Source organism: Vulpes vulpes, chromosome 10 (genome assembly GCF_048418805.1).
Source record: "Vulpes vulpes isolate BD-2025 chromosome 10, VulVul3, whole genome shotgun sequence".
NCBI lineage: Eukaryota > Metazoa > Chordata > Mammalia > Carnivora > Canidae > Vulpes > Vulpes vulpes.
The window spans coordinates 25,846,853-25,863,344 of record NC_132789.1 but is presented as its reverse complement, the minus strand read 5'-3'; the positions used below and the strand labels follow the sequence as shown (position 1 = coordinate 25,863,344).

Here is a 16,492-nt window from a genome sequence, read left to right as displayed (position 1 = left end):
TTTGTCCCATCCCACACCTCTTCTCTGCCTCTCACTGGAATCCATGCCGCACTCTACATGGTATTGAGTGCCCACCCACATACCTGAGAGGTCCTTATCTTACTTCACCTTAGCCACACCTCTTTCCCTTATTTCTCCCAGCTAAGCACATAGTAGGTTCTTACAAAAGGCTCTGAATTGAATAGAATGAAATTATCTTAATTGAAATCCTTTCTTAAAGAGATGAGGAACACGAATCTGGGGCTCTCTGCTTCACTGTGTTCTGGAAATGGGCAGGAGGAGCCACTTTTCATCTATGACTTATTCGATTCTGCTTTTCATCTATGGTTTGTTCTATTCTGGGTTTTTCTATTTCCATCACACACATTTATTACAGCTCTACCTGCTAAGTGCTGAAAAGGATGTGTTAACAGATGTGGTTCCCGCCCTAAGTTGGAGAGTTTATGTAATGAAGACACCAATGTAGGCAGAACCAAAGGAGGTAAAACACCTGTTTCCTTTTGTTGCATCCTCTATATAAACTGCCATCTTTAGACTGGCATTCAATAATTATTTATCAAAGAATACATGAAGTCAAACATACAAATTAAATGGGTAAGCTAACGTGCACAGCAAGCTCCATCTCTATAGGCTGACTCTATCATGTGTAGGAATGGCTCTGGATATTATCCTTCTTCCCCTCTACTTTTTAACCAAGGCTGTTTATTTACTCAGCATGGATCAGCCTGACCAGCCTCATCTCTTCCTTATGTCACCAGGGAAGACCTTTAATTTTAAAATGGCAATTTAACCACATGGTGTTTGACCTCCTCATTGTCCACTTGGGGAGCATTCAAGCCAGGACTACAGTGAAGGTGGGGGGAGGGGCACCCATCCCACCCAGACAAAGATGAAGGAGGAGCTGGGAAGCCCCAGCAAGGGGATCCAGAGAAGCTGGAACAGTTTTTCTTTTTATAAGATTTTATTTATTTGAGGGCACCTGGGTGGTTCAGTGGTTGAACATCTGCCTTCATTTGGCTCAGGTCATGATCCCATGGTCCTGGGATCAAATCCTGTATTGGGCTCCCCGCAGGGAGCCTGCTTCTCCTTCTGCCTGTATCTCTGCTTCTCTCTGTGTCTCTCGTGAATAAATAAGATATTAAAAAAAATCTTATTTATTGGACTAGTTTCTCTTTCTGAGATGAACCTTATGGGTGGGCTAATGTTTCATTTCAGAAATGAAAACAAACCCAGTTTGGGTTCAGTAACTGCTCACCCACGACAGTCACGGACACCCTCCCATGTTGCCCTCTTGTTAGGGGACAAACCTGTGTGCAATGGCTTCCTGGAAAAGGTGCATTCGATCCCAGTATGTTTCTGGCTCAAAGCCTGAAAGGAGAAAAAAAATAAGTGCCAGGCAGAGTGTGATCCCAAGGTTTGTAATTCTTCCTGGGTCTGACCTCTGTTCCTTTCACCTCTCTTGGCCAAACCTCCCCCTTGAGTCTAAGTGCTGCTTCTCCACACTACCTGCTTTTGAGAGACCAGCCTCCATCCCAAGGAACAATGGCGTATTCTCACTACACGTTCCCTAAAGCTCTATCAGGTCTAATGTAGAAAGGCACTAAACAGGAGTCCTCAGCAACCAGTGAGCTACCAGAACTTGATGTGAGACTCATTCTAATGATTTCCTATGCCAAAAGTGGAAAGGAACATAATATTAAAATACAAACAAAAGATAAGTATTAAATGCATGTTATCTGCTTTTAAGGAGAAGAGAAAAAAAAATTATTACCAATCTTCCATTTCCCTACAAGGAAAGACAATAGTATAAGTTCCATTTTAGGGGTGGGGAAACTGAAGCAAATAAATATAAAAATTATTTTTGGAAAAGTGATGGGCTGGGGAGGGCAGGGGAGCAGACAAGCACCCACATCATTGCTCTAGCCTCACTCCTTCTACAGAGCTGGTGTGAGGACCAAGAGCTGATGAGGAGGTGGAGGGCTGAGGCAGGCTGTCACAGCAACAGGCAACAGGCCAGGGCTGCTCTTGGGATTGAGGGCTGAGGAGGAGCAACCACACAAGATATCCTGAAGAACAGGGGCTCTCTGCTCTCTCTGCATTTGGAGTTTTTTATCTAGAATACATTTGAGGGCTCTAGGCAACTAAAGAGCAAAAAAGAAAAAACACTTTGGCTTTAACAGGTAAAAACACACAGTGGATTCCTTGTCAGATTTTTAAGATTTTGAATCCACTGTTATTGGAAGGGGAGGTAATAGGAAGAGAAGCACAGAAGCAAGAAAATCAATTTTTAGATTCAAGCCTTTATTCTTTTAAACTAGGACTCCTTTCTTCAGCCGTAACCATGGCAACCAACAGAGGATGATGGTCTTGAAGCCTGAGTTACAACAGGCAGGGAAAACCAGTAGCTCACGCAAAAATGTCCTCCAATGCCAGTCTTGCCAGCCATCCTGTGCTGTTACAGTGAAGGTGGAAAACCCCAGAAGAGTCTAGCTGGTGTGGGGGAAGTGTCTCTTGAGCATATTAAAAACAGCAGCATGAAGCAGTTGCCTGGATTGAAATAATCAGATACGAATATAATCATGTGGCTTTTCCAGACTGCATGGTCCTCTGTCAGCCATGGTGAGGTTAAACAAGAAGGGTGTGTGTGTGTGTGTGTGAGAGAGAGAGAGAGAGAGAAGTACACTTTGTCAACTCTGAGGATCCTGGGATCTATGGCCTCCAGTGGTTCTGCGAAGCCCACTTGGAACCCCAACCATCAGTGAAAACACTGTGTCTATATAAAAATGTGTTCCAAAATGTAAACAAAGAAAGTCCGGATGGGCCTTTGGAATACAAGTTTGTACCCCAGGGGCAGCCTGTCACAGGAAAAGTGTGAGAATACTCAGTGTGGCCTCCCTGACCTAGCGAGACCTCTCACCCCCTGGGCTGCTTCTCTTCTATCTACCATGACATAGACTTAGACACGCACAGGAAGAAACCACCTCTCTCACACCAAAAGTTTTTCCTTTCATATTTATAATTTCTACATCTGAGAAACGCAAGGGCTACTGATGTATTAGCAGCAATTCTAACTTTCTGTTTTTAGAAAGGTCATTTGTGAGCTCACTGAGAACTGTATCGGAGGAGCTATTTAATTGCTCATCCCAATGAGCAGTTAATCGGTGATAAAAAGTTCCGTGCTGTGTGAAGTAAGACTTGTCCTTTGATCTGTCCCACACCTGCCCTCAGAGATCTGCTGGACTAGGGTGGAGCAGCAGGGGTCCCATCAGACTGACAGCCCTGTCCCAGGGGAAGGGCTGTCCTCTGAGGCCCCTCCTGCTCTGTCTTCCTTGAGATGCAGGACTCAAGCCACATGCAGTGCTCCAGGTGCTGACACACTACAGCTTGCACAATAGGCCGCTGTATCCTGTTTTGCTTTCAGTGTCTCCCTTTTTTAGCCTGTTTAGGTGAAACAGCAGATTCAAGCCTCCCATAAGGTTCAAATTCGCACAGTTAGGCTGGAGCACAGAAAGGAGAGTGTGGGGAGAATACCAGTAATGCTCGTGATTTACAGTACATCACACCCTCTCCCACCCACCATCTGTTCCAGGCCTCACAAGGGTCTTCATAAATTGCCAAGGCAGCTTTAAACTTTAACGTGCTCTCATTTGAGGAATAAGGAATTTAAGACATTAAGTGACTTGTCTAAGGTTACCCGGCCACTAAGTGAAGAAGCAGCCTGGAACCCAGATCCTTTCGCCCCCTTGTCCAAAGGCTCCCTCTGTGCACTAGCCTGTGTGGATTCAAAACCTAGAGAGGTGGCCTTGGGGGAAGGGTCTTACTCATGGAGACAGAAAGTCCAGAGGGGGTGTCTCTTACTATCAAACAGGTGCTCACTGCCCTCCTTGAGCAGGCAGCTGGTGTTGAGTGGGATGAAGAGCTGGGCTCGAAGTGGATCGCCATACAGGTAACTGGGCAGCGCAAAGGGACCCTCCAGAACAGGGACCAATAAAAAGCCGCAGGAAGTGGCTTTGCGATGCCAACCCTGGACCTGGTGGGAAGCACAGAAACAGTGTCATCTCTAAGTGAATCAAGACAAGAGAAAACACTTCCCAAGGAGTGAAGAGGCCACTGTGGCGGCATACGTATTGATTGGCATGTTCATTTATTCATGTTCACTGGCTCCAAACCGGTTCTGGGCAGGAAATAGCACAGTTTAACCTTCTCTGACACATAAGAAAAACTGTGAGTTAAGCACACAGCTCCTCCTCATAGCCCAAGCTTCTGCAACTTCAGTGTTTCTTCTGGAAGGAAGCGACTGGAGAGAGCTATTTCTTGCCTCCATTTTAAATAGCCTTCTCATTCTATAGGATGTTGGAGGAAGGTCACAGGATATAAGTTAAGTCCTTCCAAATTTGTCCTTTATCAAAAATTTACTAAGCCCAAAGTATCAAATAGGAAAACAATCCACTCAGGCTGGCTGAAAGGGACATGATGCAGGGTGCAAAATGACCGTGGTGGCCTCTGGCCAAAGGCGATAAGCCTTGACCTGGTGTAATGAGAGCCACTCTCTGACAAACTCCCAAAGCTGTCTGAAGACTCAGAACGAAAGTTAACTGGGGCAGCAAGGCAAAACTCCCTAGTAGTACCATTTTCTTAGGGAACAGTAGAAATTTTCTATGTCTATACTTTTTTTTTTTATGTCTATACTTTTTGAACCATAAAACTACAAATAATATAGTTAAAAAAAAACAAAAACTAATTTATGTGGCTCTAGCACACAGATGAGATTTGTGTCAAATGTTATTTCAAAAAATATAGTTTAAGCCATAACTTTACTTGAACAAATATAATTATGTTAAAAATTGAAAGGGATCACTCTTAGATTTTTTTCTTCAGAAACACTCAGAATAATAATACATCAACAACAAAAACCATGGTCTCTAACCAAAATAATTTTTCTTTCTTTTTTTTTTTTTAAGAATTTATTTATTTATTCATAAGAGACATAGAGAGAGAGAGAGAGAGAGAGAGAGAGGCAGAGACACAGGCAGAGGGAGAAGCAGGGTCCATGCAGGGAGCCTGATGTGGGACTCAATCCCTGTACTCCAGGATCACAACCTGAGCTGAAGGCAGATGCTCAACTGCTGAGCCACCTCCCTCTTTTTTTTTTTTTTTAAAGATTTTATTTTTTTAAAGGTTTTATTTATTTATTCATGAGAGACAGAGAGAGAGAGAGAAAGAGAGAAAGAGAGAGGGAGAGACACAGGCAGAGGGAGAAGCAGGCTCTATGCAGGGAACCTGACATGGGACTCGATACCGGGTCTCTAGGATCAGGCCCTGGGCTGAAGGTGGTGCTAAACCTCTGAGCCACCCAGGCTGCCCCTAAAGATTTTATTTTTTAAGTAATCTCTACCTCCAGCACAGGACCCAAACTCACAACCTTGAGATCAAGAGTTGTATGCTCTACTGACTGAGCCTGCCACGTGTCCCTGATCAAAATAATTTCTAAGTCTCTTTTGATTTTATGTAATATTTTAAAATACATCATATTTTAACATATAAATATGTACTACAATATTGTAAATACTACATATTATTAAAATTACATAATAAAATGTGACTTATAACAAATTTGGACACTACCTTAAGATAATCTACACTAGAGATTTCTAAAAACTTTTTTTTTTTTGAGATTTCTAAAAACTTAACAAAATATCATCAACCCTTGAACACTGGGGGTTTGGGTCACCAAAACTCTGTGCAATCAAAGATCTGAATGTAACTTTCAACTCCCCAAAAACTTAACCAATAATAGCCTACCATTGGGTAGAAGCCTTATCAATAAGATAAATAGCTGATTAACATATATTTTGCATATTATGGGTATTACATAGTATATGCTTATAATATAATAAGCTAGAGAAAAGAAAACATTAAGAAAATGATAAGGAAAAGAAAATATATTTACAGTACTGTATTTACCAAAAAAAAAAAAAAAAAAAATCTGCATGTAAATGGATCCATGCAGTTCAAACCCATGTTGTTCAAAGGTCAAAACTGTAATGATAAAGGGATTAGCAGCTTTCAGTGGGTTTTACATGAATTGGTGTGAAAAGTATATTTTGAAAAGATAGTTGCTATATTCCCCCGAAGAGATACTCTTCCTCCTGCCAAACTGTGACTATATGTGTGTATCTCTGAATGTTATGGTTGGGTTGCTTGAGATAGAATTATCTGGTAGGGCTTCCAAGAAGAAGGCTTAGCCTACTGGGTCAGAGGGTTAGTTCTGCCTGGAGAGTGGGCAAGCCAGTGTCCTCTGCAAGCTAAGCTGGACACATGGCTGGCTGTCTTTTTCTTCTTTGTTTTTTTAAAGTAGGCTCTATGTCCCGCATGGACCCCAATGCAGGGCTTGAACTCAATGACCATGAGATCCAGACCTGAGCTGAGATCAAGAGTCAGCCACTTAACTGAGCCACCCAGGCATCCTGCTGGGCATCTTTTTTGATTTGGGTCTTAAGAATGTTCCAGTGTTCTGGGGTAGGGGTCCTTAGAGGCACTAATGCCATATAGAGGAAGACCGGGGCTGGGCAGAGACCCAGACACAACTCTTCCCCCAGATATCATGTCTTGTGGGACAAAACTAGGCCTCTGAGCTGTGGATAGAAAAACAATACATTGCCAGGTGATGCTGTGCTCATTTTCCTTGGTCATCTCCTAGCTTTCTGTAAAGTCTTTCTGAACCCTCTGGCTTCTGTCGGCTCTGCAATGAGATGCTCGCACCAGTGTGTGGGAGGAGGGCAGGACTTCATTAAAGCCATAGAAAAACATTCTTCTGGGTTGAAAGGGTGAGTGTATAAAAGGAGTGGAAGACTGCAAAGATAGTTAAAGAGGGCACCTGGAAGATCCTGACTGCTTGGCTCAGAAGTGTTTGTTCTACAGACTTGGGACTGTGGATGGGGTGGCTGGGCTGGCTTCCCTGATTAGACAGCCTGGCCAGGCAGACTAGGAGGAGGAAAGACCAGCATAAGACCAATTAAAAGACAGCTTCTCAGCTATGGCACTCATGACATCTGGGCTCGTTCTTTGTTGTAGAGGCTGTCCTATGTGATGCACCGTAGGATGACGCACAGCATCCCTGGTGTCTACTCACTAGATTCCAGTGGCATCTTCTACTATTTGTGCCAGACAAAATTATTTCCACATATTACCAAATGCTCCCATGGGGGCAAAATCACACACTCCCTCTACCCCTGTTGAGAATTAGGGTTAAAAGCAGTGATGTTCACTGATAGGGGATTGGTTAAGTAAATAATGGTACAAATAGCAGAATATTGTGTAGCCCTTAAAAACGATGAAGCAAAACAAAAAGAAAAACACAGCAATGAGGCAGACTTATTTATGCTGATTCTGAGGATATATAAGTAATAGGACAAAACACAACGCAAATACAGCTGACCCTTGAACAACATATATTTGAAACGCGGGAATCCACATACATGTGTGTGGTTTTTTTTTTTAAATAAACAGAGTATTATAAATGCATTCTCTCTCTCTCTTTTTTTCCCCTCATTAAGCTTTTGTTTTAATGGGTCTCAAAATTCTGTGACAGATTTTTGGTCAAGTTGTTTCCATTAAAAAGTACTGATTTGGGGGCAGCCCTGGTGGCTCAGCGGTTTAGCGCCACCTTCAGCCCAGGGCCTGATCCTGGAGTCCTGGGATCAAGTCCTGCATTGGGCTCCCTGCATGGAGCCTGCTTCTCCCTCTGCCTGTGTTCTCTGTGCCTTTCTCTCTCTCTCTCTCTCTGTGTTTCTCATAAATAAATAAAATCTTTAAAAAAAATAGTAGTAATTTTAAAAACTAGTAACTTATAACTGCCACACACACACACACACACACACACACACACACACACACAACAAATGGTCCACAAAACATTCTCCTTTCCTTCTAAGGTTTTACGATGCATTGTTATCATTAACCAGTCTTTTACTATTAAACTTAAATGGCCAATTGACACAAACAGTTCTGAGACCGTTCTTCCACCACTGATTAAGACTGGGGTGGCAGGTATTGGGGATAATATTCATTTAGCCTTCTGAGCTTTCTGGGTAGACTTGGTGACTTTGCCAGCTCCAGCTGCCTTCTTGTCCACTGCTTTGATGACACCCACAGCAACCGTCTGTCTCATGTCACGAACAGCAAAACAGCCTAGAGGAGGATAGTCAGAGAAGCTCTCAACACACATAGGTTTGCCAGGAACCATATCAACAACGGCAGCATCCCCAGATTTCAAGAACTTGGGACTATCTTCCAGCTTTTTTCCAGAACGACGATCTATCTTCTCCTTCAGTTCAGCAAACTTGCAAGCAACGTGAGCTGTGTGACAATCCAGCACAGGTGCATATCCAGCACCGATTTGGCCTGGAGGTTCAGGATAACTACCTGAGCTGTGAAGCCAGCTGCTTCCATTGGTGGGTCATTTTTGCTGTCACCAGCCACACTGCCACAATGAATATCTTTGACAGATACGTTCTTGACATTGAAACCCACATTGTCCCCAGGAAGAGCCTCACTTCATGGTGCATTTCAACAGACTTTACTTCAGTTGTAACATTGACTGGAGCAAAGGTGACCACCATGCCAGGCTTAAGAACACCAGTCTCCACTTGACCACTGGGACAGTACCAATACCACCAAATTTGTAGATGTCCTGAAGAGGCAGACGCAAGGGCTTATCAGTTGGACGAGTTGGTGGCAGAATGCAATCCAGAGCTTCAAGCAGTGTGGTTCCATGGGCATTCCCATCTTTACGGGTGACTTTCCATCCCTTGAACCAAGGCATGTTAGCACTTGGCTCCAGCATGTTGTCACCATTCCAACCAGAAATAAGCACAAATGCTACTGTGTTGGGGTTGTAACCAATTTTCTTAATGTAGGTGTTGACTTCCTTAACAATTTCCTCGTATCTCTTCTGGCTGTAGGGTGGTTCAGTGGAATCCATTTTGTTAACACCAACAATTAGTTGTTTTACACCCAATGCATAAGCTGGAAGGGTATGCTCACGGGTCTGCCCATTCTTGGAGATACCTGCTTCAAATTCACCAACACCAACAGCAACAATCAGGACAGCACAGTCAGCCTGAGATGTGCCTGTAATCATGTTTTTGATAAAGTCTCTGTGTCCTGGGGCATCAATGGTGCCACATAATACTTGCTGGCCTCGAATTTCCACAGGGAGATATCAATGGTGATACCATGTTCACGTTCAGCTTTCAGTTTATTCAAGACCCAGGCATACTTGAAGGAGCCTTTTCCCATCTCAGCAGCCTCTTTCTCAAATTTTTTGACAGTTTTTTTGTCGATCCCACCACATTTGTATATCAGATGGTCAGTAGTGGTAGACGTGCCCAAATCTACGTGTCCAATGACGATGATGTTGATGTGAGTCTTTTCCTTTCCCATTTTGGTTTAGGGTTAGCAGTGGTTTTCACAACACCTGTGTTCTGGCGACAAACCCGTTGTGAAAAAGGGCATTGGCTCTTCTGTATGATTTCCTTAATAACATTTTTCCTCTCTAGCTCACTTTATTGTAAGAACACAGTATATAATACATAGAGCATACAAAATACATGTTAATTGACTGTTTATCAGTCAGCCTTATCATTAAGGCTTCAGGTTAAGTTTTTGGGAAGTCAAAGGCTATACTTGGGGACCAGTCACTAGGGTGGCTCAGTGGTTGAGCATCTCCCTTTGGCTCAGACCTTGATCCTGGGGTCCTGGGATTGAGTCCCACATCAGGCCCCCCTAAGGAAGCCTGCTTCTCCCTCTGCCTGTGTCTCTGCTTCTCTCTCTCTGTGTCTTTCATGAATAAATAAATAAAATCTTTAAAAAAAATAAAAAAGCTATACTTGGAGTTTTGACTGTACAGAGTCTGCATCCCTAACCCCTCTGTTGTTTGTTAACTATGTATTCCAAGCTACCATAACTGTTAAAAAAAAAAAAGTAACAAAGCTTTATATATGCATACAATCTCTCTGCAAGTACACTCAACAAAGTGGTAGGGTGGTTGCTTTTATTTATTAATTGATTAAAAAAATGTTTTTAAGGTAATCTCTATACCCAGTGTGGGGCTCAAACCCATGACCCTGTGATCAAGAGTTACATGTTCTACTGACTGAGCCAGCCAGGTGCTCTAGGAGGTTGCTTATATCTTTCGTATTTTTTTTTTTCAAATTTTTATTTAAATTCTAGTTAGTTAACATATAGTGTAATATTGGCTTCAGGAGGAGAATTTAGTGATTCATCACTTACATATAATACCCAGTGCTCAACAGAAGTGCCCTCCTGAATATACCCATCACCCATTTAGCCCAACCCCACCTACCTCCAGGTGGTTTTTGTTTTTTTTTTTTTAAAGATTTTATTTATTCATTCATGAGAGAGAGAGAGAGAGAGAGAGAGAGAGAGAGAGGCAGAGACACAAGCAGAGGGAGAAGCAAGCTCCATGTGGGGAGCCCGATGAGGGACTCGATCCTGGGTCTCCAGGATCACGCCCTGGGCCGAAGGCAGGCGCTAAACCACTGAGCCACCCAGGGATCTCCAAGGTGGTTGTTTTTAGATGGAGGTCCCAGGAATAGGGTATGGTTGGGAGAGGGACTTACTTTTCACTAGAGACCAGTGATTTTCAACTCAGGGCAATACTCCTCCTCCCTGGGGACATGTAGCAATATCTGGAGACATTTTTGGTTGTTACAAGGCAGGTGTGCTACTGGCCTTTAGGGTAGAGGCCACTGATGTTGCCCAACATCCTACAATGCACAGGACAGTGCCCCCAGAACACAGAATTATCTGTCCCTAGATGTCAAGAGTACCAAGGTTGAGAAACCCTAATCTATCCCCTTTTCAACTGTTTGAATTTTTTTTTACTGTGTTTAAATTTTTCTACAAGGCTATTCCAAATGGTCGAGGTGAAAGGTAATCGGAGTGTGACATGAATCTCTACCAAGCATCCATTGTGCCCCTCTGCAAGGTGAGCCAAGGCCCCAACCACAACATGAGGAGGCTCTTACCATCTCGAAGAGGACCGCAGCAGTCACAGCCATCCAGTGGAGCTTGATCTCAAAAGCTGCATTCAGGGAGAAATTGCCATGATAATAACAGCTGCACCACTCCAGCCGGTCTGTGCGGTTGTTCACGTCCACATCCAGGGTCACAGTCCTCTGCTCTGGGACAGTGGCAGCTATGTCAGCACGATGGAGAGGCCCCAGGAGAGAGAGGGAAAAGAAGGGGTGGGATGAAGTGGAAGAACAAACAACTAGGCAAACAGATATAAAATTGCAGAATTACCTACTGGAAAATCACAGATCCTAGAAGCTTCATGAAAATATCTAGTCTGGGGGTCAGCCAACTTTTCCTATAAAGGGCCAGATAATAGGTTGGGTTTTAAGGGCTAATGTGGTCTCTGTTTCAGTTACTCAACCCTGCCACTATAGTGCACAAGCAGCCAGAGATATTATGTAAATAATATAGGCTGGGCAGTGTTCCAGTATAACTTTATTTACAAAAACAGAAGGATTTTTAGGGCAGTAAAACTATTCTGTATGATACTATAATGGTGGATACACGTCATTATACATATGTCGAAACCAAAAATGTACAACACCAAGAGTGAACTCCTAGGGACTGGGGTGATGGCTTGTGAATGTAGGTTCATCGATGGTAACAAATGGCCCACTCTGGTGCAGGGCATGGATGGTAGGGGAGGTGGTGTGTGTATTTGGGCAAGGAGTATGTGAAAACTCTATATACTTTCCACTCAATTTTGCTGTGAACCTAAAAGTGCTTTAAAGATAAGGTTTATTATAAAAGAAACAGATGGTGGTCCAGATTTGGCTGGTTAAGCCATAGTTTGCCTCCCTCTAATCTGATCCAACTCCTTAATTTACAGATGAGGAAACAGCAGCCCTTGGAGGAAAAATGCCTTGACCAAAATCAGAGTTGGAACCTCAGCCAAGTTGAACCCCAGATCTTCCCCCTCCAGTGACTCTCAAAGGGACACCATAGGACAGACAGCCCAGACCACAGTGAGGAGGAAGTCTTGCTTTTCTGGTTTCAACCCAGGAAGACAGTAATTCTATAATTTTTCTCAAGAAATGAAACCTCATAATGAAGCTCAACACCCTGATCCATCAACTATTTGTGGCTCAGATTCTAGGTTGGTATCAAACTACTAGCTCATCCTATCTGGATCTCCTGCTCAGAAATCCTACTCAACCCAAGACAGGGATGTTTTAAGGACAAGTCAATCAGGTTCCTGACCAGACTAAAGGCCTGAAACAGGCTCAGAGGTAATGGAAAGATCAGGTTCCACTCTGCCTAACTGGGCAGAGCCAGATGTAGGGTTCCTCAAACTATTATCAGCTCCTCATTCTCCCCTACCCCCATGAATCCAAAGGTATCTCTTTATCTGAAGCTGTCAGCTTACATCTGGGTTTTACAGGTAGAAGCCCTGAATGGCTTTTATCACTGAGAAGGATGAAATGGCTCTTGAGTCAGCAATTTTAGTGAATTTCTGTTAGACGGCAGGGAGCTACAGCCAGGACGCTGAATGGCACCTGGGTGGACTGATATTCAGCTGCTGGGTATATAGCTTATCATTCTCTCAAAACCAGAACATGCAAAAATGGGAAACATTCTTTTTCTGGAGCTGGAAGATCTAAGTTCTGCCATTTAGCCACGTGCCCCTGAGAACACTGCTTCAGCTCTCATTTCCGTTCCTTGTGTGCAAACCGAGAGGGTGCCTGCCCAGCTGCTTCATGGATGAGGGGTAAGGACCAAGTAAAACATGGCTGCCAGGAGGTCCCAGACTCCCCCTCTCACCTTCTCCTTTAGCCACCCCAGTTAAAACTCCCGTCATTCCTTCTTCCCCATTTAAGCTACAATTTCACCAATGTTCAATCTGAGGCCTGTCCATGACTCCCACAGATACTACTCAGCTGTCTGTGACACTTTGGGCTAAGGGAGACAGTGGCACCAATGCTAAAAGTCTCATCAAAATTAGTTTCTGCCTCTGCCTGGCGTTCCTGATTAATGGCCTTTGACTGTATAGCCCCAGTCAAAGAAAGCAAGCTTAATTCTTGGTCTTGGACAGTGTATTCCTCCCCGGGGGAAAAGCCCAGGTCACAAAAGAAAGGACACTTGATGAACATCAGCAGTGATCTTGCACACCTCTTCTCTCCCATCTGTCATATTCAGTTCACAACAGGCTGGTCTGAGGAAGCGTCCTTTTCAGCCAAATGGTGAGAGGTTCAAGATAACACTGGCTTTCACTACTTCAGGGGTGAGATTTGAGAGTATGGACACAGTCAGTAGGCTAACAATGTTGACAAGGGTGTAAGGCCCCAGCTGGGGGGGAAAAAAAAAAAAAAAAGGCCCCAGCTGAGCTGCAGCTTTCAATAAGTTCTCCGAATCACTCCTTAGTCGCCTAAGAACAGATTTAATCCACTTGGGACAGTGAGATACAGTGAGTCCCGGTAAAAAGAGACAAACTCAGAGGAGCAGCAGGCTGAGTGTCCTTCACCCAGGTCACAGCGAGGGGCCTCACAGTGTGCTGGGAAGGGGATCAGTGTTGCTGAAGGAGAGAGACTGCAGTCTCCCGTAGGGTACCAGAGATCACTGTTAGCAACTGGAGCTCCCTGACAATGGAAAGAGTAGTCATAGGAATGAGTGCCCTGTTGGTGGGAGTTTTCAAGGAGCAACTGCTCCTTGAAAATGTTCATGCATCAAAGTTTGGACCAAGGTGCTTGGCAGCCTCTGAACCTGAGATCCAAGTGGGGTTATCAAGAAAAGGCTGAGAAGTAACAGTGGGTGTGTGAGTGGGCTTAAGGATGTGGTGCTGTGGGTCTCATATGTCCCTGTAGCTTCACAGCTCTGTGACCCAGGATGACATCAATGGAGAAGTAGGAGCCACCATGGGCCAGGGTAGACAGGACTGTGTTGCACCATCAGGAATATTAAAACAGGTTCTGGCTGGGAAAAACTGATTCCTAATTGAGAATCAGGAATGTTTAAAAAGAGACATGTCGAAATAAACAAAAAAGATCATAAATGACACATAGGCCTTCTTCTCCCTATAAATCGTGTTAATTTTTTTCTGAGGCAAAACAACAACAACAACAACACTGAGGACAGCCCGATTCAAAGATAACTCATTTTTCTCACTTAAGTAAATGACACAGCACAAGTCTACACTCTAATCTGAAAAACAAAACAAAACAAAACAAAACTGGGAAGAAGTAGCTCATATCCTAACACAGAAGTCTGGGTCTGAGGGATGTTGCTGGATAGAATTAGCAGTGATAATGCCCTGTTGGGTTTACAAGGATAAGAAACCTACTTCCTGTGGGAGGGGTGATGGGAAAAGAAGCAGATGAGTGAAATTGCACTACAATTGTGGGAGCCAACTGGAAAGCTAATAAGAGGATATCTTCAAGAAAATACTCAGCAAGTAAGATTCTGTCCGGTTTGAGAATCAGTGTTGACCCCTTAATGCCCATGTGCAGACCCCAAGTGAAGAACACCTGCTTAATAAACTACCTGCTGAAGACATAAATCCTCTCTTCTCCCTTACTCTCCGTTTTAGACAGATGACTTATTTTTCCACATGCTGCTCCTCTTTAAGTGCAATTTTCTGAAGTAATTAAGAATCAAAGCTAAATTGAGGGGATCCCTGGGTGGCTCAGTGGTTTGCCACCTGCCTTTGGCCCAGGGCGTGATCCTGGAGTCCCAGGATTGAATCCCACATCAGGCTCCCTGCATGGAGCCTGCTTCTCCCTCTCCCTATGTCTCTGCCCCTCTCTCTTTCTCTCTCTCTCTCTCTGTGTGTCTCTCATGAATAAATAAAGAAAATCTTAAAAAAAAAAAAAAGCTAAATTGAAACAATATGAATCTCCCCTTGGGCTTTGAATTACGGCAGCCAGGAAAGGGTTTTACCAGCCTGTGGAAGGAGGAGACTTTGGAAATGAGAATGTGCATACAGAAATTGTCAAGATAGCCTCCAGAACCAGGATGATGACACAAGGGGGACAGTGCCTAAGCATTTTCCAGAAGCAGTAACTTGAGCCCAGGAGTAAGTGGGGACATTGGGCACTGGGTGTTGGTGGGGGGTGGTGTGCAACTGGTAACTAGCAGTTAGGGAAGTAGGTGGCCTCTTGGTTTCCAAAGGACTTCAAGGAAGTACAGAGTTAGAAATTCAACACAAGGAAGAAGGTAAGTCGTGACTACCTGGGGGAAAGAGGAGCCACTCTCTTCACAGTTTTGTCTTCTCCGCGCCCCCCTCAGTTCTCACACACAGTGCTAGAGCATGCTGGGGTGAGGGTATAAGGCGAGGTCAAAGCCACATCTGGATCCAAGTGAATCTGAGGATCTGGAAACTGTGATGACTATTAACATTCCCATTCTACTAGCTAGAATTCCAATTAGCTGGGCGTTTCCAAGCAAACTAAGTGAAAAGTAGAATTTCCCTAGACTTTGGTCTATGTTACATTTCCTTCCTTCCTTCTAGAGGGTTTTTAGGATCTCTCCAACCTGCCATTAAGATAAATCTCATGACACCTTGCCTAGAGCATGCACTGTCTAAAGACAGTTTACATCCCAACCCATCAGTCCAGTCCTTGAGAGCAGAGGTCCCATTTCCTATCAGAGGTCACCACCATTCAGTAAGTGGGTGTTCACCCCAATCTTGGAGCTGTAGGAATCAAGGTAAGGAGGGAAGACTCCCAGTTTACAACCCTCAATGTGGTAAGTACATTTGCAGAGGGCAGATTCACGCTCAATATCAGAGTTTGAAATGGATAACCTAACCTCTGAGACTCCTTCCTTTTCTGAGATCCTAGGACACTAAGGTCCTGGGAAGGCTTCAGGTAGGCACTTAGCCAGCAGTGAGCACCAGCTCACCTCCCCTGTAGTCTGGATTCTTCTTGGGAAAAGTGGCCACATTGTCTATTCTCTCCTATTTGTGCAGGTTTAGCACTGGGCCTTATTTGAGAGCTGATGACCATTGTTTATTGGTTGGGACAATATGAGTTATTGTCCACTTAGTGGGAGCTAGCACAGGAGCCCACCATACAGACCGAGTACCAGTATGACAGCCTCAGGAGCTCCAATCCTGGCCCACATGGGACTGTTCCCTTGGCTAACTGCCACTCTCCCTCGGCCCCCGACCAATGCATCCCCAGCCCCGTCTGGGTCAAGCATCTACCTAAAAGTGCAGCTGCCTGGCTCCGTCCTCCAAAGCTGCGGCTGAAGGAGCTGTGCCTGCTGGCATAGGAGGCTGGCCGGCTGGGCAGCCAGGGCAAGAGGAAAGCAGGGATCTCGGAGTGCAACAGCTCTTCGGCCACAAAGGCCACCTCAAACCACTTGCGCTGGAAGCTGGCGAAGTCCTCCCCCGCTGTTGTGTGCCAGGTGGTGGGCTGCTGCATGGCCACTGGGAAAAGCCAAGGGGAGAGAAAGT

General features: G+C 44.4%; 1 protein-coding gene across 16 annotated transcripts in view; it reads right to left on the bottom strand.

The window, feature by feature from the left end:
• Positions 1 to 16,492, bottom strand: part of DEPDC5 (DEP domain containing 5, GATOR1 subcomplex subunit) — a 124,971-nt gene that overhangs the window by 1,716 nt on the left and 106,763 nt on the right. For all 16 annotated transcript variants that reach the window (XM_025985885.2, XM_072723305.1, XM_072723304.1 and 13 more), the window contains 4 exons: positions 16,241 to 16,465; positions 11,052 to 11,221; positions 3,859 to 4,030; positions 1,308 to 1,368 (listed from right to left, as the gene is read on the bottom strand). In XM_025985885.2, the coding sequence (XP_025841670.2) occupies positions 1,308 to 1,368; positions 3,859 to 4,030; positions 11,052 to 11,221; positions 16,241 to 16,465 (628 nt within the window). The remainder of the gene's footprint in view (positions 1 to 1,307; positions 1,369 to 3,858; positions 4,031 to 11,051; positions 11,222 to 16,240; positions 16,466 to 16,492) is intronic.